At 41.2% G+C, this 22,099-nt stretch overlaps 1 protein-coding gene across 1 annotated transcript in view; it reads left to right on the forward strand.

Moving 5' to 3' along the window:
* FNDC3B (fibronectin type III domain containing 3B) overlaps positions 1 to 22,099 on the forward strand; it is a 183,968-nt gene that overhangs the window by 116,194 nt on the left and 45,675 nt on the right. Inside the window, exons 8-14 of the mRNA XM_080605439.1 lie at positions 2,415 to 2,572; positions 4,824 to 4,883; positions 7,937 to 8,075; positions 8,422 to 8,475; positions 16,170 to 16,294; positions 18,831 to 19,005; positions 19,668 to 19,823. Of these exons, the coding sequence (XP_080461565.1) occupies positions 2,415 to 2,572; positions 4,824 to 4,883; positions 7,937 to 8,075; positions 8,422 to 8,475; positions 16,170 to 16,294; positions 18,831 to 19,005; positions 19,668 to 19,823 (867 nt within the window). The remainder of the gene's footprint in view (positions 1 to 2,414; positions 2,573 to 4,823; positions 4,884 to 7,936; positions 8,076 to 8,421; positions 8,476 to 16,169; positions 16,295 to 18,830; positions 19,006 to 19,667; positions 19,824 to 22,099) is intronic.

The raw sequence follows: 22,099 nt of genomic DNA on the forward strand, positions 1-22,099 counted from the left end.
GTTTCCCCAGGGATAAGCGAGACAAAAGGAGGTTAGAGCTACTGAGCTGGCCTGCCAGTGCCTGCTTGTTATTTTCAGCACACCATAACCCCATTTCTTTAACCTGCCCTTTTTCACAGCAAAACGAGTGTTTCTTACTCCACGTAGGAGTTGCGTGAAGTGGTGGCTTTGGCCGTTAAATCAGATATTGAGGTGATACGCCCTCGGTTGGTAAACGTGATACGATACTGAGCCTGTTAGTCCGTGAGCAGCAGATAGGTTTATCTCATGCCATGCAAATAAATCTGTTCCCAGCGCTCTCTCTGACACACACAGGACTGTGCTGCCTTATATACCCAGGGAGTGTATAAATTTGCCTTCTCTGACTTTATCGTACAGGCAAGCTCTCTCTTGCTTTACTCCACTTGCTTTGTGTACCCAGTGCACCTAAGGATTGTATTTCAAGATTGCCATCAGCAGTAGGTGTGGACTTAATGCCACCAAAGCAGGGCAGCAGAACGGAGCAGTGAGAAGTTGCGGGTAGCTGGGGGAGCACTGTGCTTAGGAGCTGATTTTGGAAACTGCATGGAAACGTGTGCACACTGCCTTCAGAATACTAGTCTTAATGTTTTCTAGCGGTTAGTCCACAATGCACTTTCTCTTATTTTAAGAAACTTCTAAAAGACCTAACTGTTTTCAGATTGCTAAAGTTCATGAAAGGCCAGAGTTTTTAACCATATGCAGAATATATACGTGTGTCCTTGAGAGTAGTCATAGAGAAAAACATTTCAACAGAACATTGGCAGGATATCATTCCTCAAGCTCCAAGTCCGTCTGAATTTTTGAAAAACAATTATGCAAGCGTATTTCCATAATAATAAAAGGAACTTTGTGTTGATGGGTTGAGCTGGTATAGTAGTAATGTATGTTTATGACCTATTCAAAATATTATTTGAAATACAGACTTTCAGCTCTAAATCCCTTTGTCATAATTCACTTACAAATTTATATTGAATATTTAATTTGCTTGTCTTATTTGATGCATTCAAGATTTTTATATGCTGTCTAATCCGGTATCAGTTTTCATTGGTCCAAGTTTTTGAAGTAAACATTGATTTCATAGCATCAGAAAAATTTGACAAGTCCAATGAAAATTCATATAAGAATGCACGATCTTTTTTTATTTACCAAAAAAAGGTTGATACCACTTAAAACGTGTTGCTTTACAGCTTGTTTTTCACGTTATGTTCCACAAAGGTTTTCTTTCTGGCAAGACTAAATGTGTTGCTGTAAATGAAAATCTTTAACCTCTGAGTGTCAGGTTTGGAAACAAACAGGCCTTGAACCCTGATACTCCAACCCATTCCTGGGTGCGTTCTGACAGAATCCAAACTTGAACCTGAGCTGTTTCATGGGAATCCCACTTAAATAGCAAATTAATGTTAATGCTTTGTTACCACATCGTTTATGGGTAAGGTGCTCAGAACCTTCAAGAAAAGAGTAGGAAATGTGTAACCAAGCACCTGCATCATTCCTCTCACGCCTTCTGAAACAGTGCTTTTAAAAAAAACAGTGCCGTTAAAATGATAAAACTAGTGAAATTTAATGTGTAGGAGAAGTAAATAAATGATATAAAAACTCACATTTTACTATCCTAAAAAAATCTTTACATTTGACAGTACAGAAAGAAAAGGCTACTGTTTCCATTTTGAAAGTTGGAGAGCTGGTGGCAGACAGCTTGAGGCTGCAGAGCATTTTCTCTGGACTTTATTAGAAGACGCACATTACCGTTTGGTGCTGTATTTCTGAGATAGCCAATTGTCTGCTTGCACCCAATGATGACCACAGATCATAAATGCAGCCTTTGTCAGGACATAAAGTGATTGATTTGTGACATAATTTTAAATTGATGGGTTAAACTTCTGTTAGGATTATCCCCTATGTTTTTTGAGTCAGGGTAATTTTGCAGATTGATATTTTTTCTTTAATTATTGGCAGTTGAATTGTTGCCATTTCAGATTATGAGAAGAAACGTGACGACTGAAAATGCCACTGGAGTTTTATTAGAGAATCTCACTAATGAACGCTTTAGAAAAATAATTATAAAACGATCTACAGGATGACATCTTTGTTCCGCTGAGTCCCACTTGCCTTCTGGCAGTGGCCACAGCAGCAGGGACTTCAGGAGGGCTGCAAGGAGTCCTCTGATGGATGCTCGGATGATAACTTGCCAGCTCACTCTGTCTTCCTCGCCTGCTACAGATTAGTTTATGAACTTGTATTTTTGTGTTGTTGATGATCATTTGTGACTTTATACCTCTAGCTCTGAAATTTCATATTTAGAAGAAATCGGTTGTAAAGATGCGAACAAAAGGCAAATGCTTAGAGGGTGGTGTTTTTCTTGGAATTCAGAGTAACTTCTGTTTCTTTTTTAGGTAACAAATATTCAAGCAAGAACAGTTTTACTTTCCTGGTCACCTCCCACCGGCCTTTTAAATGCAGATAGACACAACAATGGTTTGCCTTACACCTGTACTTACGAGGTTGCCTTATCAGATAAAGGGAGAGATGGAAAATACAAGATAATTTACAGGTAACAGTATCATTTTTACACTTGTGCACCTCTCAATTGGTGTTTTCATTAGAAATAAGTTCTCTCAGCTTTTCAGGATATATCTTGGCATGTCCATCAGTTGCACAAAACAGGCACATTTGCAGCAGCCTGTCATTTCTTCTTCTCCATCCTGTCAGACCCCCTTGCTGTGAAGGTGCCTGCAGCTGGAGACTACACTGGTGGAGCTCCTGCCCCAAGCCCCTCATTGCCTCCCCCTTTCTGCCTCCCCAGCACGCTGCAGATCTTGCATGCCTTGCTGTCCCACTCATTAGCGATGAAAAGGTTATTTCTGTGGTAAACGTCAAAACCCTTTCATGTACACCATGCAAATAGGAGAGCGGCCTTCCTAATGGACTGAATTTTTGTGGACTTGCAGAATTCAGAATGTTAAAGCCTGTTTTTAGAGCTAACAAGCAAAAGTTGGGTTCTCTGCTGCTTCATGTTGTCTTAACTCAGTTGAGGAAAGAGCATGGCAATGAGCTGGCTACGTCAGTCCACAGAAAAATCTGGAATGCTTGGCTTTTAGCAGCCTTATGTAAAAATTCTGAGGGATTTCTCTGTCTCCACTTTCAGTGATCCTCTGAGCTCATTTTGTGATCAAGTACATATGGTGTTACGCCTTTCTTTTTTTTTTTTTTTTTTGCTCCTAATGACGACTAGGATAGAAAGTTTTGAGATGTGACCTTGGCTATTGTGAAATAGCTAATCCTTCACAAATGTCATTAAATAGAGTCCAGGTGGTACAGCATTTGTGGAATTCCCTCTTGAGACCAAACTATCTCCTTTCTTAAGATGTCCTGTGAATTAGGGTATTCTTCCTGGTGTGCTGCATGGACTGTCTTGGGGAATATAAACAGAGAATATTAATCAGGGAAATGCTGCCTGATTGTTTCTGATATTTACACTAGCTGTTTGTGAGTTATCTCTATATGTTAATGTATTCTGCTGAGCTCCTAAAATGGAAAGGATACTTTCAAGTACTTTTTGTGCTCGCTGCTGTGATGGCTGCACATTTTCTCCTGGTTATGAAATGTGCATCTGTTTTAAAGCTGCTAGTAGTAATCTGTCTCCTGCTGCTGGCCAGAGTACAGCCATTAGCTTAATGTGCTATACTCCGTCATGACCAAGAGTGATCGTTATTACTATAGGCAAAAGAAAGTCCTGCAATATGTTGGATACATTCTCTTTGCAAAGAGGTGCACTCATTTCAGAGGGAAAAAAATGAATTTGCAGAGAATTGGACTATATTTTTAAAAAAAAAAAGGATTTTTGCTGGATTTCTGGCAGCCCAGCAAGCATGTGCCTTTTTGCTGATTTTGTTCTTGTGTTTTTGAGATATATCCCTGTATTTTCCCAACTATCTATGAAATATTTCTTTGTGCTAAATTGAGAATTTTCTTGTTTCCTATATTTTAATAAAATTGTGAATAAGCCAAGCACTTACATGAGATGCTTATTACTTAATAAGCACTGACCCATGCCATAACCTTAACGGGATCGGCAACGTATGACCAAGCCTAGTGTTCATTTACTGGCAAACAAACCAAAAGGAAAAAGAATGTGTTGTTGTGTTGGTTAGATTTAAAATTAACAATTTATATTGCTGTTTTTTTCATTAAATGCCTGAAACTTAATTCTTGTAATATTCTTGTTTGTTGAAAGAGATCTGGATCTGCTGTTAGAGCATTAATTAAACCTCTCTTTGGCACGGTCCTCACAGAGAGTGTGGCTCTGGAAAAGAAAGCAACGATCATCCGTGAAACAGTTGTGTGGGAAACTACCTTTTCATCTGAAGTCCAATGGCTCACACTTTTAAAAAAAGTATTTTGAATTAATACATGTGCAAGAAGTACAAAAGTAATGTTGTATTGATTGTACCCCTTTCAGCCCTGGGAGGGTTGAAAAACACAGCAAGCTTTGTCTAAATGTCAACAAAATGTAAAGACAGCATTGAATTGAGCCCATATAGTTAGGTTACTTTACAAATTGGGATGATAACTACTGTTCTGTTACATACAAAGCTTTATAAAGTTTTGAAGAAACATGAAGTATGTTGACAAATTGTTCGTGTGTTGTTTAGTACTGTTATTCTGTGGTGGGATATTTGTTTCTTCTTTCAAGTAATAATATGCAGGAGTCACTAGTCACAGGAAAATCAGTACCTGTGCTAAGTGTGATGCCCCTTTTCATAATTATTTGATTATTTTTTTCTTTTTTTTTTTTCCTGCAGTGGAGAAGAATTAGAATATAACCTAAAAGACCTTAGGCCAGCAACAGATTATCACGTCAGGTGAGTTAGTGTGACTATGAATGTCACTTAAATATAATCTGATCAATTACATGAGAATAAACGGGGAAGTTTTTTTGTCTAACTTTAAGGTGTAGCTTCAGATTTTCGTGGTTACCTCTGAAGGTGTTTTTTCAGAGGCTCCTAAATATTTTCTGATGCATTTTATCTCAGATTTGAAGTTATGAGAGTGTTTTTTGAACAATACATTTTCTATCATATTGTTGTCATGGCTGAAGTAAGAGGAAAAAAGACATCTACGTGTGTATTTCCATGTATGTGTATAATGGGCCTTGAAGTGCTTCTGTCTGAAAATGGGACACCTCAACCTTGTTCAAGATTTGATTAAAGCAAGTGGCATATGGCCATTTTTATTGCAACATAGATGTGCTAGAAAACCTGAAAGTGCTCCAGGATGTTTTTTCATAAATATTCTGTGCTTCATAAAGTAAATCTGCTGATTGCAAATCCATCTGACCATAGAAATTTCAGTATTTATTCCCAAAAATGGGTTCACCCTGTCCCGTCTTGATATTTTTAGACCGTATTTCTCTTTGTTTCTAAAATTGTGCTAGTTGCCCAATTACTAACACAGTCTCAGTTTTGCTTCCTGATGTTTTTAACACTATCTGCTCATATTGCATTTTTTAAAGACTTTACTTACAAACCAATGCTTCAAATTCACATCCTGTTCACTTATGCTCGATATCCTTAAAAAAACTCCTTTGACTCCTGTCTATTGTCTCCTTCTGTTTTTCTAGACAAGGGCCACTTTTGGCATGCTTTTTCCCATTAAGGCTGCTACTATTTGTTAAGCTTTAGAACAAGCACTTTACTTCTGAGCAAAAAGAGAGAAAAACCAACCAAAAGGAGTCTTTCTTCCTCTGATACTACAGCTTCTTTTTATTTAGGGTTATTTTCTAGTGGAGCTCTAATATGAACTTCTCAAGGCCATAAGTAACAAGTTCTAACTAAATAAACTGCTCGGGCTCCCAGGCCGGGCAAAAGTCCCAGCCATAGTAGCAGATGGATGGTAGCAAGAAGAAAGTTGTAAAACACTGCTGAGCTTCCTGCTGTAAGCAATTGAACATAATTTTTAAAGCGAGCTTCAAGCAGCAAAGTGGTAGTCATGCAAAGCGGAGTGTTGAGATCTCATGCAATTTTTAAGGGCGTTGGGGGTATTTGCCCCGTATCCTGGCCAACGTCCAAACCAATTCATTCTGCCTACCTACAGTTCCCTGCGTTTTCCTGCATTTTTGCCAAATTATAAATCATTTGTGAACAGTTAGCTGTAACTTTTGTTTAAAAAGAATAAGTGACTGCCAAATACAAAAGTCACACTTAAAAAAGCAGCAGCATGTGTTTGTAGTGGAGGAAACCAACATTTAAAAGCAGACTGCTTTCTACAACAATTTTTTTTGTTCGCTGAAACCGCGTTATGTATTAACAACTATGAAGAAGTAAATCTGCTAAGTAAAGAAATTTATGTGACCGGCAGTTACTCAGCACGTCATCTTGGGTCTCCTTAACCTTGGCAGCATCTCTAAGGGCTTCTGTTTTCACACAGATAGATGCTGTATGAGGCCCTGGGCACCTAGGACAGCCTGTTTCACTCTGAATCTATATCCTGTGTTTCTTCAAGTATTACCTTGTTGGTAATTTTAAAGGTGATGGTGCTCTCTCTTTTGAGGGCCTGTCAGTCCCTTTTGTGGCTAAGGTGGATGAAAGTGAAGTCTTCAATCACACGAAGAGCTTCTTCCTTAGAAATTCCAGAGCCGCCTAATTCTACAACCCTCATTTTCCTTTCTTTCATCTTCCAAGAGCTGACGTTACCCCTGGTACTAGGTGGTAGGTTTTACAGCAAGGGGCTTGTGGACAGGGACACCTCAGCTGCTGAGCACAACTGGCAAAGTCAAATGCAGTTTTTCAATGACTTGCAGAAAATGCTCGTTAAACTCACTTTCATTCGGTTGTATTCCCCATTTGATTCTCAGCTATGCTGATTTCCGGCACACATGCACAGAGTTGCCAGATGCAGACGCAATTAATTAATTGCATTTGTTTTCACTCCTGACTGCTAACAGGTGATCTGTAAAGCAGCGCTATAGCGGTTCTTGTGAACTTCCCCCAAAGGTTTGATTCTATGTAGGTGGCCATTGTACAGAAATTGCTCTTATCTACTGAAAACAAATTTAGAAATTGCCCTTTCTTAAACTCTGCATTCAAGCACACAATAGCACAGCCAGCCCGGAGGTCATTGTCTGGTCAGGGTTTGAACGTTTTCTGCGTCGACTTCCAATTTGCACTTTTCTTTTGCTGCATGGAAAATGTGAAGGGGAAAAATAACATCATTAATTTTTCAGAGAAAAGCACCATGAGGAGGTGTTCAGATGTATTCTACTTGTTTTCCCATGTTATTTTTGTAACATATATCCCCTGCTATGCTGATACATATGGAGGATTTGCCTGAAATCAAATTCACGTCTAAGATTTTTAGTTTATCAGAGCAATGTTTCTGAGCTGTGTTTGTCCCTATTATTGTGTCAGTTTTAATCCATAAAGCTCACCAAGTATTGACTCTGCAGCTGTGTAGGAGAAGCTTGTAGTCATGGAAGGAGACTAGCAGTTACCACCACTGACTGCGGTATGTGTGAGTCAAGTGTAAGCAGGGCATTAAAGTTCATACCTTTTCCTATGACTTCATGGTTTCTGTTGTATTCTGAAGAGGATTTTAGCACAGTGTGTGAAAGGCTGCCAATAGCCAAGGAAATAGTTCCTTGCGGTGGAAAGAAAAGCTGATGGTAACTCGGTGGGCTAGGGGAGTATGTGCACAAAGTGCGGTAATTCCCCTCTTCTGCTGTGAGTCTTTTTTTTTTTTTTTTGCATACCTGTACCAAGTGAAGTAGAGTAACGATAGCCACTGTTTTGTGAGTAATCTATCATTAACCAACTCTATCATGGATGCTTTGGTAGTCAAATATTGTGGCTGAGGCACTGCTTTCTCATCTTGTAACTGCCAGCAAATTTATGACCCATTTCAATATGTCTATTTCCAGGGTATATGCAATGTACAATTCAGTAAAGGGATCCTGCTCAGAGCCAGTAAGCTTCACCACTCACAGCTCAGCACCGGAGTGTCCCTTCCCACCCAAACCCTCGCACAGGACCAAAAGCTCCTTAACCTTACAGTGGAAGGTAGGTAACACTTGGATCAGATTGGGCACACAAGAAAACAGAAGAATACCAGCTGGCCAACAATGAACATAACTGTAGCCAGTAACTGAAAGCTGAGAGGGTCATTTTTCAGTAAGGGACTTGAACTCGCTGTACACTGACAAATCCCTCCCCGTGCACTGACTTGACTTTTAAAATGTATGTGTTTCATTACATTCAGCTTCTTCTCGTTACTTGTTAAGAGGTTGCCAAGCTGTGTGCAAACCCCGAGCTTTGGTTTCACTTTAAACTGTAGTCATTTGCCTAGGGGGGAAAAAGTAGTTTTCTCTTCTTCCCAAAACCGCCTTCTGTTTATTTTTGTTCATAGGCACCCATTGATAATGGTTCAAAAATCACCAGCTACCTTCTAGAGTGGGATGAGGTAAGTAGTAACTAGTTGAAATAAATACATAAATAAATGGCACTTAGACTTTACAAGGATTTTCTGAGTAAAGAAAAATAGTTAAATACAGGGGAAACTAAGAAGTAGGAAAATGAAATACTGGTGGCATTAGGTAAAGAGTTGGGAGGGTAAAAGGGACAGTGGGGGGAATACTTCTCATTCAGCATGTTTTATGCAGAGACAGTACTCTGCTTCTGTACTCTTGAAGTTTAACTTTTTATTGCTTGTTTGGTGTGCTTAATTTGTTAACTAGGATTACTTATTATTACTTGCTTTGTGACGTGTCTTAGAAGTCTGTTCATGATCACATTCTCCTGGATGCGAAGTGCAGAATAACACTGTTTCTGCCTCAAAGGAGATAAGGCACGATCGTGCAGCCCTTTGTGCACAAAAAGTATTCAGGGTTAAAATAATGGTGCCCTCTACACAGTGGCAATTAGTCTTCTTACAGACAAAAAGGGAAATAAGTTCTATCTCCCAACGATCTTACACTGTTAGTGAGTATCATGATGTTGGGGAGGGTGCCAAAAGCCAGATGTGAAGTGTTACTTGCTGGAGAGGTAGGTTCTCGTAGTGAGTCCTCCCTCCTTCCCCTAATTCCTTTATGCCTCCTTTCCATTGCACAAGACATATTTCTGCAGAAAGCATGAGTCAGTGATTATCATCTTTAAAGGAAAAAATGTGTTGGGTGGCAAAAGGCTTGGGTAACATGTTAAGAAAAAATAAAATAAAATGTGATGAGTCAGGAAATGAAGAGTGTGAAAGGGTGTTTCGTTGTACAGTCTGAGAAACATATCTTGGGGTTTTTAATATTCTAAAAATAATATTCTAAAGGGAATAGCATATTATGAATTGTTTTCCATCATTTCACTAGTAACATGTTCCCAGATCATTCTGCTACATTTGACATTTGGAACCGTTCACTGTGCAAACATTTACTGTATGTGCTGTCACAGCGAGTGGGACTTCCATGATGAGAAACCCTCTGAACTGAACTAAAATTAAACAATAATTTCAGAATGGCTTGCTGCCCCCCTCTGCATAATAGAACGGGAAAGGTTGTCAGTGAAGAAGAAAAAATGATGGAGTGTGAGGTCCGGGAAAGGAAATAAAATAACATTTCTCCAAAAGGATGGGCCAGGATAATTCCATTATACCTTCTGTGACATCTTGGATCTGCAGTTTTGGTCCCTTGCAAGGCTTCCATTAACTGGGAAGCCATGGGAACATAACAGCACAGAGGAATGAAGTAGTGGAAACACAAGGATGATTCCAGCCTGCAAAGGGAAGGGAAGCAACAGGTTTGTCAGAAGAAGGACCAACAACAGCATTAATACAGTGCACATACTCTCAATGTTAGTTTTGTCCATGTGGCACCTAGTCGTAATTTTTGATACCTGTAAGAGAATCCTACAATACTCTTGTCTTTTAAACTTTTTAATACCAAATATATATCTAGAAAGAATGATCATGTCTATTTTCTTTCACAGAGCAAAAGCTGCTTTTTTTAGGCTAGCTCATGTACCAATGGCAAAAAAAAGAAGCAAACCTGATTGCCTTAGTCTATCTCTTTGGATTACTTTTTCTCAGTAACAATCCTGAAATCTGAGATCCCAGTGGATAGCTAGCCAGCACAGATGAAAAAATGACAGCCCAATGTCATCTCCGGTGGTTTGACGTGCCTCCTGACAGTGATGTGCTTGTCCAGTTGTGAGACAGTTAAGACCGCAGGTGTAGCTCATCTGAAAACAATTTTTACTCTGATATGAGACAGAAATGCAATTTTGAGTTGCTGAATTAAAATTTGATGTTAAGGTTTGTTAATGAAAACATCTGAAAATGCAGCTGGGTGTGCCACAGGGCTCTTTTTGCAGGAGCCTGAGCTACCAGCTTGGTGAGATGGGCAAGCTGCACTGCGCACCTTTCCAAGTTGTGTCTCTGATGCAGTGACGTGAACTCCCAAAGTTACAGCACCCAAGTACAGAAGATAATTTGCTCGTTAAGTCCTGTACCCTGTCACTGAGCCGCGTAAACGCCACATAAGCAAAACCACCGATTTTGTTACAATGCCCCACTGTGTCCTGGTGAAATCAAGAAATAAATACGTGGGGGAAGAAGAGAACGCACAACAGGCAACAGTGAAAGCTCTGCCAGAGCTCAGCTAGAGCAACATTCATTAGCTACGGGGCACAGAATAAAATATAAACACAGGAAAATCAGTGATGAGAAGGAAATTAAAATGTGACGGCAAAGTAGAGAGGGTTTTGCATGACTGAAGGACAAGAAATCTATCCACTAATAAAGCTAGAGTCTTAGTAAAGTGGAGTCGCTTCATGTTGGGGGGCAGGATGAGAGTGAGCCATGAAAAACCCTCACCGCACATGTCCTGGGATCCGCATCGAAAGGCTTCACCCCCAGTCTATAGAAACAAAATGGGTGTGAGACACGGGAGGTGAGGGGAGCGGGAGCAGCAGTGGGGTGAGCGAGCAGGGCCGTGTGCCCCCAGGACTGGTCCCTGTGCCCCAGCTCCCACCAGGGACGGGCCGTGTCCGCCTGGGGTGGTTCGAGCCCTGCAGCCTGCCACGTGCAGCATCTCAGGCCTCACGTCTTGCCGAGGCAGTTAAAGTTGCGGTTTACAGCATCGGAAATGCAGCCAGGAGTGTAGATGGCATCGCTCCCCTATGCAAAAAATAAACTGTTGCTGTAAGATGATAGCAGAAGCGTCATGTTGTTTTACAGGCTTAGGATTAGGTGGAGCTGTAAATCGCAGCAAGAGGACAGCACCTAATCCCTCCTGCAGCTGCCAGACCCTCCAGGGCTGCGGCACCACGTTCCAGCTCGGCACTGGGGCATCTGCCTGGGACCGCGGGTGCCGCGCTCCTCGGCGAGCCTCGTGCAGGGAGGTGTTTGGAGCAGGCTCTTACTTACTGCAGTTTGCTGATGCAGTGCTCTCCCTGTGCTCTGGCTTAGCTGTCTGTTCCCGTACACATTTCAGAAATCTTCTTTTATGCCACTGTGTTTTAGTAGGATGAGCTTTAGATGAAACATAAATGGATTGCTTTTGTTTCTTCGTTGGAATTAGGTTTGTTGTTTTCTGACCTACTTTCAGGAAGAGAATGCTGTACTGCTTAATACATCGTTGGGCTGGTCCTGCCCAAATTCCTCTGGTTCTTACGTTTAGTCTAAATTTTTTTAATTTTTTATTTTTCCTGACCTGCAGACTGGAAAATAGAGCAGTAGATGAACAAAACTAATCCTGCTATTTCACCTTTTTCCCTCCCAGTTTGGATTAATTTGTTCGTATGGACTGTTACTCAGAACAGGCAAATATTTTCTCAGCGCTGACACAGGTCTTTGAATTATCATTGTCATGCTTCGCTAATAAATTGATAACTTTGTGCTGGAATTGATCATTCAGGGTAAGCAAAAGGCTGATCTCAACAAGTTATGTTAAAAACATACCTAACCGCAAGCATCGCTGTAGCAGAGCTGATGCTTTTTCCTGATGCCAGCGTTCATCAAACTCAGTAAACTGTAACTGCAGTGAGAAATGCCTCTGGCAGTGCTGTAAGAATCAGGCCTTTGTTGCTAATTAGATGTGAAATGATCATTCTGTGATTAAGTGGTAGTAAATAAATGTTTCTCTTGTGCGTATGGGTAGTGGTAGTATCCTATTCATTCTCCATGGGGAAGTGGAGGACTGTTCCTGAGCCAGAGACAAGGACATCTCTCATGCAGTGTGCGATGCTGCTGTAATTCTGATCCCCAAAGCGTTGTGATTTAATTGGCACAGAAGAGACAGGTACAGTACCAAGCAATGTAATGATTTGTTGATGAGGAGTTGATTATTAACTTTATATACAGATAAATGGAGATCATTTTGTTCTACCAAAAAGTTTTAAATTTCACGAGGTAGCTAGCTAGCAGAGGTGTACGAATTTATACCAGCTGTGACCCTCTGGTCCTTGCATCTCAATGATGATCCACCAGAATTTGGGTACACAGCTTCACTCTTCGTGCTTGGGCTTGCGTTTGTTCACCTTCCTGCCCTCTGGGTCTGTTTTGTGCCTGTGTCACTCCTATTACACACGCCAGAGGAGAGTCTTGAGTAAAATCATTTTTTACACACCTATTTGAGGGATGTTTCCTAAGTCCTGTGCTGTTTTCTAAACGCTTGTATATACAGAAAATTCAGCCCCTTACAGAAGAGCCTGCATAATAAATGCATTGCAGAGATATTAGGGTGAGTTTGTAATAACCATTGACAGTTTGCATTGCAGCCTCGTGCCAGACTGAGGATCAGTCTGTTGCTTTTTATTGCCAGTGTGAACCAAACACAGAAGGTAACGCTAGCGTGCCCTGGAACAGATTGGTACCGTGCCTCCTAGTTGCAGAGCTGCTGCTGGCAGCTTTTTTTCAGTGTTTTGCTTTGAGGTCTTGGGAAGGGCTGTGCTCTGTTTCTACATCCACTCTACCTGCAGTGGCTCGTCCTTCTTTTGTGTTCACTGTGTCTGCTGCAGGGAATGCAGCCAACAAAACCCGTATAAATTCTCATAGCCGTTATCTCAGTAAACTCTGAGCTCCCCAAGAAACTTCAGCACCCTGTTTTAATTGAGTGTGTAGCTTTAAATAGAGCTGAAATAGTGGCAAAACTTTTGAATTTGTGTTAATATGTTGTATTATGGTAGCGTGCAAATTCTAATGGAACTGAATTGTTCTGGTTTCCTCGGACAGGCCCTGCTGACCAGCACATTATGGGATGGCGTTGTGAAGAACAGGGAACATAGGCTGGAGAAAGCAGAGCTAGTGAAGAAGTCAGCCAGTGTCTGCTCTCCCTCTGAAATCTGTGGATTAGAAATATTTGCGGAAATGATACAGTATATTTTAAGCAACTTATGAAACATTATTGAGAGGATTAAAACTTGGATGCTGAGCGTACAAAGAATAGGAGAAGGATTCTGGGAAAGCTGCAAGGCTCTTGGGTGGCAGCCAGTACCAGCCTGCCAGTTGTGCTTGTCTATAATTATGCCAGCATTAGAGCTTTCATAAATCTTGGGAGGGAAGGAGCGGAGAGACTATTTCCAGACTATTAATGCCAGGATAATTAGAAATATCGGCCAGCCTCTCCAATTAGTGCCAATAGAAGGCAAAATACCAGCCAGTCTGAGTGATTTGAATACCAGTCAGTCTCTGAGCGAGTCTGGGGAATGTACGGTACCAGGTCTAGAAGAAAAATGTATACGATATCAGAATTTTTACTACTGTAAGGGTGAAGATAACTTTAGTGTTTGGCAGTCTTTGTAAAGTTTTAACCCACCAGTTTGTCAAGCTGGGGTTTCTGTGGTCCACTGCTCTCAGTTCAGGCATTGTGCTACAGGTGAGACTTCCCTTTTTAGCCAGACACCAGTGTACATCTGTTTGTTTAATCACAGGCTTAGCGTTTGGTCGCTCTACTTCTCTAGGAGAAAAAGCAGAGGAAAACGATGGAAAAAGTGCACTCGTAAGCATAAAAACAGGAAAGTCAGGATGATTTTAAACAGTTAAAGAAAATCTGAATCTGCAGAAGTTTGCATAGGAAAAAAAATCCATTCTTAGTAGTCCTGCATTGATTGATGGATATTTTAAACAGGTTATCACTGAGCTAGGAAACACTGAGACCTCTGACTTTTGTTGAAAATAATTTTTATCATGTAACTGTATATCTAGGGATTTAGATTTGAAAAAGTGCTCTCACTTACGGAGGACTTTGGCTTTAGGATTCACGATTTTCTTCCAGTTCCACCCCTTAATTTAGTTGATCTGTACTGTAATGTTGCAGCCAGAGCAGGTGGGTGAAGTTGAGGAAGATTGTGGGTAAAACCAAGTTGTAGAACAAGTGTGGAATAGCACTGGGGAAATAAAAGTAAGTTAGGGTTGTTTACCAGTGTGCTAAATGTCCCTTTAGTGTCTCCAAACGGTTGTGCAGCGCTGGAGGTCTGCACGGTTGTTTCTAGTTTGGTAAACACGTTGCAGAGATTTACTACAAACATTTTATGGACTTCTTGCTTCTGTGTTGCAATCCAAATGAAAAGAGGTGGGAATTGATAGAGGCTGGAGAATGGTGTCAGTGAAAAATGTCTGTCCCACTCGGGCATTTTGGAAATCTTCAGTGATGAAGTAATGTATCGAGCATGGAAGAACAGTGCATGGAAAGAAAGAGCCCAAGGAGGAGGTTGGGACGTTTGGAAGTTAACTGCAAGGAGAGATGCCTGTATTCTTAATTTTCCTGATAGTTTGCTTGTGTCTAGAAACATTGAGTCTTCTGTCAAGCTGGTGTATTATAGCCTGTGAAATGCATAGTCTTGTCTATGGGCAAGTGTTAATTTTGCCAAGGTAAAATAAAAAATAAAAACCTGTAGAGGCAGGTGCCAGGTATACAAATGGCACGGCGCAGCTCTTGGCACGTCTCTGCAACTTCCTCAGAGGTATCGGTGCACCGGTTGGAGCACATGGTGGTGTTCTGATAGGTTTCTCCTCTGGTGGGCTTTTGGGGACTTTGTGATGTTATTGTGCAATGGTTTTGCATTCAGATTTTGAAATTAAAACTGTTTAAACTGTGTCATCTCAGGTAGGTGTTACTTGTACGGAATTGAGCAGTCTGGGCCCCTTGTCAGCACTCAGTGCTGAAGGACCCCAAAACCACTATTTCCCATGTGTGGGTGGGGTGGGGTGAGGCCAGCTGCTCTTTGACATTTTTGAGACTGTCCTGCAGCAACTCACCTTTGGTTTTATCCTAGCTCACATCTAGTTGGGTGGGATCAAAAAGGTTTTTGTTTTATTTTAAACGAGGAGGGGGATTTTTGAATGTCCCTGTCCTCAGCTGTCCTGGCTGCTTGTACTTGATGTGCCTTAGGAAGTACTTGGGCCGTAGTTTTCTCGAGACCATCTCATGCTGCTGCCCCGTCTTGGCTTTGTCAGGGCTCGTAGTAGCTCCGGGTCAAACGAATGCGAAGCTCCCACAAACTGCACCTTTGTCACCCAACTTCCTCAACGAGGCGTCGTGCTTCCCAGCAAATCCTCTCTGCCATCACACGCTGCGTGCCCTGAACAGCAGGTGTGTGTCCAGCCCCGCGCCGTTCAGTATCAGTTCGGTCTCTGCTGCCCTTGGGGCACACATCCGAGCGCTGTGCGGGTCTGGGTGAAGGCTGTGCCCGCGCTCACCCGTCCCTGGAGCAGCGGGAGCCGGACTACGGCGGGCAGCGAGAGCCCTCTTGTGGGATGAAGTGTTTTTGAAGGGCTTGTAGGGCTTACGTGGAGTTTGGTGTGGAGAGGGTAGCACTCGAGAAGCATTGGTTGCAGGGTTCCTTTCAGCGGGTCAATTCACAGATGAATTTCACACCTAACTTAGACATTTCTTCGTTAGTGAATAGGATAAATCAGATTTCAAATAGAATGACAAGCTGTAAATACATCTCGTGAAGGTAAGAATCTGGAAAGAGGAGGAATCTGACAGACTGATCGTGTTAGGTATTATTTTAGGTAATGTAGCAATGCTGTCAGTAACGTTAGAGTTTTGTTTGCACAGTCCCCGTGTGAAAGCATCTAATTCTAACATCATTTAACAGTTCGTCATAGGATAAGAAACGTCTGGTTTTGTTTCAAAGCTATCTAATTATAGATGGTTCTCTTTCTAGGGAAAAAGGAACAGTGGTTTCAGAGAGTGTTACTTCGGAAGCCAGAAGCATTGCAAGTTGACAAAGCTTTGTCCAGCTTTGGGTTACACCTTCCGATTAGCAGCTCAGAATGACATCGGTACTAGGTAAGTTATCCCAGGATGCACACTTCATTGACAAAAATTGGTAGTTGAAGAGTTTAACTTGCAATATGACGGTGTAAAGAGGGACTTCTGATTTTTTTTTCTTCCCTCTTTATGGTTTTGGGTTAAATATCCGATGTCTGATCTATTATTAATGCTTTAATGTATGTCACACCTTCTCCGGTGGTATCATTCACCCCCAGGGAATTGCCATGTACCTTCAGAGTGATGAGGTTGGTCGAAGCAGATAGACTCCTTTTGAGGTGTTAAATGGTGTTTCGTGGCCTATTTCTTACACAAAAAGAATACGTCTTTTATGTGAAATTCCCACTAGGGACCTCTGCAAACCAAGAAAAACAAGCAAGAGGAAGTTGAGTTACAGATTTTGAAAGGAATCTTGATGTATTTATTTTTCTATTTTAAAGCAAAGCCCTTCTGTCTTTTTTCAGCAGTACAGTCCTTTCCTTCTACAGGAGGACTGGCAGGGCTGGCTGACGGGCTGGGAAAGAAGGGGGCAAGAACCAGGACTGAGAGGGGACGGGCACACTCAAGGGCCCTGCAAGATGGGTTTCAGATTCTGCTTTTTTGCCTGTGCACAGATGCGTTTAAGTGAAGGTGATGAGAAATCAGGCTTATTCCAGTTCTCAAGGACCTCCTGGGGAGCGCTGGGCTAAAACACTGCCCAGCAAGGACCAGAGCATGCCCAAGACACGTCCTGGTGAGGGGCTGCGCGCCTCTGGAGGGCAGTAGGCGAGGAAGAGTTTAGCTGTGAAGAAGCTAAACATCCAGTGCTTTTGTATACTAGTTTATTGTCCTTCTTAGCTAAACAGGATCTAATAATTGTTACTAGAAGGAAAGAAAAAGAAAAACAACTAGTCTATAATGATGTGCTATGCTGAGGAAGATTGCTGTAGCGTTCTGTCTTCTGAAACACAAAACTCCTAGTGATATATAACTTTTAAAAGTTAATTGGTGTCCCTCTGCGATGTTCCTTTTGCCAGTTTCTTTCAAGATCACCTCCCTCCCTGCTTAAATTGTCCATGAACTGTGGAGGGACTTGAGCTGGAGCTGCCAAGTGTAAATGGAAGGGCACTGCCAGATGGTGGTGTCTCTGCAAAGTTCCCAGCTTTGGAATCTCTTCTCTTTGCCAGATTCTAGATTTTTAAAAAATATTTTTGGGCATGCTGCATGACTTTGTCCCCGCTCCCCCCCCTTTTTTTCCCTGTTATATTCTCTCTTTTTTTTTATCAGGCTGTTGAAGAGGGAGTGGACTAACAAGTATATTCATGGTCAGCTGCTGTGTGTTAATCTACAAGATAAGCACCAACAGCACATGGCTTGTTTTTTATAGAGAGTACTCAAAATTATGACATGCTAATGTCATCTAACACTTCGTATTTTAAGATGGTGTTGGTTGGTTGTAACGCTTGTGGATTTATCATTTGAGATGATTTTTTCTTGTTTGGGTGCTGGTTACAGGTGTTTTGTTTTTTGTTTCAACACTCATACATCTGTTGTTTTTGAGAAAGACACACAAAAAGGAGATAGAGCTTTTTGTGTGCATTAAATTCATGTGATGGCTTTGTTAAGAAACAAAATACCTTTGTACTTTGGACACAAATCTGAAAATCACAGGAACGTTGCACTCAGTTGAGAGTTCTGATGATGTGCTCCTGAAAATTCACCGAAATCTAGCTGTTTTAAATTTTGTTCTCAAATTTCCATTGTACATTGTATAGTCTGCCTGGGGTCTTAGGAGAACTCTTCCCACACTTGTTCAACACAACTGCCTGTTGTGTTTCAAGGCATTGTGTGCTGGGATTTAGACAAGATGAGAGCATGCATCTCTTCTGCTGCAGATGTTCTCTTTCTTTGCAACCTGAGCTGTGTGAAAGAATGACTTTATGCTCAGCTTTGAATGCAAAGAAATTTGGGCAGGGAAGGTCAGAACAGAGCAGATCCAGCCTGGAGAGTTGGAAGATATCCATGCCTGCACCAAACAGCTCCTACGTGATGCTGAGCATGTGTGGTCATGACTGGATAGATTTTTCCTGCTTTCTTTGGAGGGGGATGTCTGAAGCAGTGGGGACTAGATTTGCTAAAGCACTTGGCCTTCAGGGCTGTAGCTTGAATAGAAATTGTATTCTGAGTGTATAAAAGGTAGAAATTACATATAAAATTCAACATCTAAAAGTTGAGAAGTTGGACATAATTTGCTATGTTTTATTTTCCTTTTGTTAAATTAGATTTTCCTCTACTTCACAGTTAATAGTAAGTTAATATTTCTGAGGCAATCTATTATTTTCCCAATATTATTGCAATGAAATCCATAAAAATGACTGTGAGGACACTTATAATCCTGCATTTATTTCTGTTTTTAGGTCTGGCATTTCCTTAACTTTGTGTGCTCATCTTTTCCACTTGGGCATATTAACGTTGTCTAGATTTTTTTGAAAATACAAACACATATATATGTATATATGAAAACACTGTGTTTTTCTTTTAAAATATTCCTCTCTCCTTCTCTGTTCTTGTACAGTGGGTACAGCCAGGAGGTGGTATGCTATACTGCGGGTAACATTCCTCAGACTCCTTCTGCACCAAGGCTTGTTCGAGCTGGTGTTACGTGGGTTGCATTGCAATGGAATAAAGTAGAAGGATGTACACCAGAGGAAGTGATTTCCTACACCTTGGAAATTCAAGAAGAAGATAATGTAAGTGCTGTGTTACTATGAAGTGTACTGAGTGGCTCAAATTGAGTTTCCATTTATTAATCCAAGTTTATTGGAAATATTGTGGATTGCTATTTTGGAGGGCCATTCCAGTTAATATTTTTGTAAAGGTTATGTGAGGACTCTTAAAACTTTATGTAACAGAAAAAACATTTTAATAGAATGCCTTTTAGGAGTACTCAGTACTTGGCAGGGCAGAGATGTGTGATTTGTTCAGCTTCACAGTAGAATTTTGAATCCTTAGCTTAAGAAGTAGCTAAAATTCTTAGCTAAAAGTCTGTGCTGTCATCCATTATTCATTTACAAAGCTTCACAGGAGTCCATAACCTATAGGGCAGTTTATCCTCCATGTTCTGCTGAGTGGTGTGCTTGCTTTCTGTAATCATCTGTCACTTTTATTCCTCTTAAAACATGTTAAAGTGTTGTTACTGCTTTTAAGCTTATTTTACAGCAAGATTGTATTATTCAGGTTGGTTGCACCGTCCTTCTAGAAGAAACGTTATTGTGACCTAGTAGCTTAAAAAAAAGGCAAGCAAACCAAAAACAAACACAAAATTCACTCAACTATGAAGCCCCTTTGATACGGTATGTTCTAGCTGCACACTAATACAGAGAGCATTTACTGGATTTTTTTTTCTCTCTAGGATAGCGTGTTTCACCCAAAGTACACTGGAGAGGAGCAAGCCTGTACTGTGAAGAATCTCAGAAGAAGCACACAGTATAAATTCAGGGTAAAATCTTCTTCCTTTTGTCACTGCGTAGTATTTTCCATGTTGGATGTTTTTTTTTTCCAGGCAGTGTAGGGACCCTTTATTACTACCTGCAAAACTGAGCCGTCAAAACCAAATTCTCCCTGTGACATAAGGCATTATTTTATATGAACACCTGATGGATGAACCCAGTCAATCCATGAGCTGCCGCAGGTGTGGGGCCGGGAGCCAAGGGCTGCTCCACAAGATGGCGTTCGGCTGCGCCGCCCCGAGCGCTGCCTGCACACCAGGGCCTGCCACGAGCTGTCCCCTCCAGATTGTGTGCTCCTTTGCGGGCTGGAAGACCTTGTGAAGTTGCATGAACTACCTCAGGAATTGGAAAGCTGGTGCAGCGTTGTGCAGAGATGATGTCTTTTAATTCAGTGTTGTGGAAGCTCTGATGGTTGTGTGAGGGACGGGATGGTTAAGTGCTTTTCTGTGGTGCTGCTTGCAAATTAAAAATGAATTTTTCACAGCTGGGTTGGTGATGGGTGGAACTGGGCTTCCTCCTTGTGTCACCGGCTAGGAGCACAACTGTAATCTGATAGTAGTGAGACCTTCCCTCGTTGCACGCAGACCATCATTAGTGAGCTGTGGAACTTGGGAGAAGATCCCCAAAACTGTAAAAACCAAAACCCTCAAACAGTAGTATCACAGCAGTGTTTTAAAACCAGCAGTAGGGACTATACGGCTAATTCAAGGCTTGTCTTTGAGCCTGGGCAAAATAGTTGGTTGACTAGTATGGAGCTTTGGGTAATAGAGACAAATTTCTTGTAGGGGGATTTCTTTTATGCAAATGAGTGTCCACGTTAGGGAGGAGACATCCTGCTAACAATTTTGATCAAAATGAAGGTTGGTTTGTTACAGTGACAATGGAAGTGTAATACACCTTTGTGAAGGGACTTGTTCAGTATCACATGAGGGTTTGGCACAAGGGGGAAAGCGATACAAAGCACGTGAAAAGGTGCAGAAATTTCAGTCTCCCAAGTGTTTGAATTGTCATCTTTACCAATTGGGAATCACCAGTGACTGTTTCTAGTGAAGTTCCACGAAAAACAGTGCTGGTGTGTACTGTGTTGTAATATTATCAGTGACCTAGAAGCAAAGTGCCATTTTTATTTCTAGTAAGAAGATGAGAGACTCTAGTTTGGGGAAGCAGGGGCTCTGAAAAAGCATTGCAAATTCCTGCTGAAGAATCAGGTTAATATGAATTTTCAGCTCCCACTGGGCCAGTGCAGAATTGAGCTATATGAATAAGGGAAATTATAAATTAAAAATAAGTTGTATTACATTTATATTTCAAACTGTTCCCCTGGAGCTGTTACTGAGATATTTGTCTAACTTACGTATCTGGTGTTCATGGTAGGATGTCCTAAATTGGAGAACAGTCAGAGAAGAGCCAAGAGATGATTAAATAATTAGAAAACAAGGCAATAAAAAAAATAAAGATGCCAGGAAGAGTAGGGTAGCAGGTCAGTAAAGATATCCACAGTGGAGGAAACTTTCATAACCAGCTTTTCAGTTTAGCAGACCAAAAGTGTAAGACTTCTATAAGCAGAAAATTATGAGCCAGGCAAATTCAGTGAGAAACACAGGGTTGGTGATAATTTTGAATTCTTGTCTGCTGACAGTTTTTCTTATTCGGATCATATAAAGATGTAAAGCCATACCTTTTAGAAAAATTAGAAATAGCCATAAGAAAAACCTACACAGGAGTTGATAGTGTCTTTGGCTTCTTTAAAGCAAGCGTATGGGCTGGAGAACCTCAGTTAATTTTTTGGCTTTAAAAACTACAAATTGTTTTCCCCAGAAGCCTCTGTTAGAAGAGGGGATAGAAAAGACCATCCTGAGAATAGCAGAGCTTCCCAAGTGGAAAAGTTCCTGCTAGCTTATATTTACTCTTAGCAATTACAATAAATATTTTATTACTCACTTCCTTGGCAGCAGACTCATGTCCCAGAGACTATTCTGAGCTAATATAGCTCTCAACAGCCACAAAGCGTTAGACCATTTGGGGTTTCTTCCTGATCTGCTCCGTCTCCTGGCCAGGTCCTCGTGTCTTCTCGTAGCTTAGCAGCATTCTCACTGAAGTCAGCAGAAGGTATTCTTGAGTAGAGACAAAAGATTTGGCTGAGCAAGTTTACTTTGTGCACATCCTGACAGTTTGGTGACTGTCGATTATGCCTTTCTTGTTTGCCTGTCGTACTACTTGGGGTTTTAATTATGCGATTACTGATAGCCTGAAAGAATTTGTTTTAAATAGCAGTTTATACCTCCAAAACAAAAATAGCACAGTTGTTGTTATCTTCATCTTCAGTGAGTAAATA

This window comes from Anser brachyrhynchus (genome assembly GCF_964034855.1).
Source record: "Anser brachyrhynchus genome assembly, chromosome: 9".
In the NCBI taxonomy this organism is placed as follows: Eukaryota; Metazoa; Chordata; class Aves; order Anseriformes; family Anatidae; genus Anser; species Anser brachyrhynchus.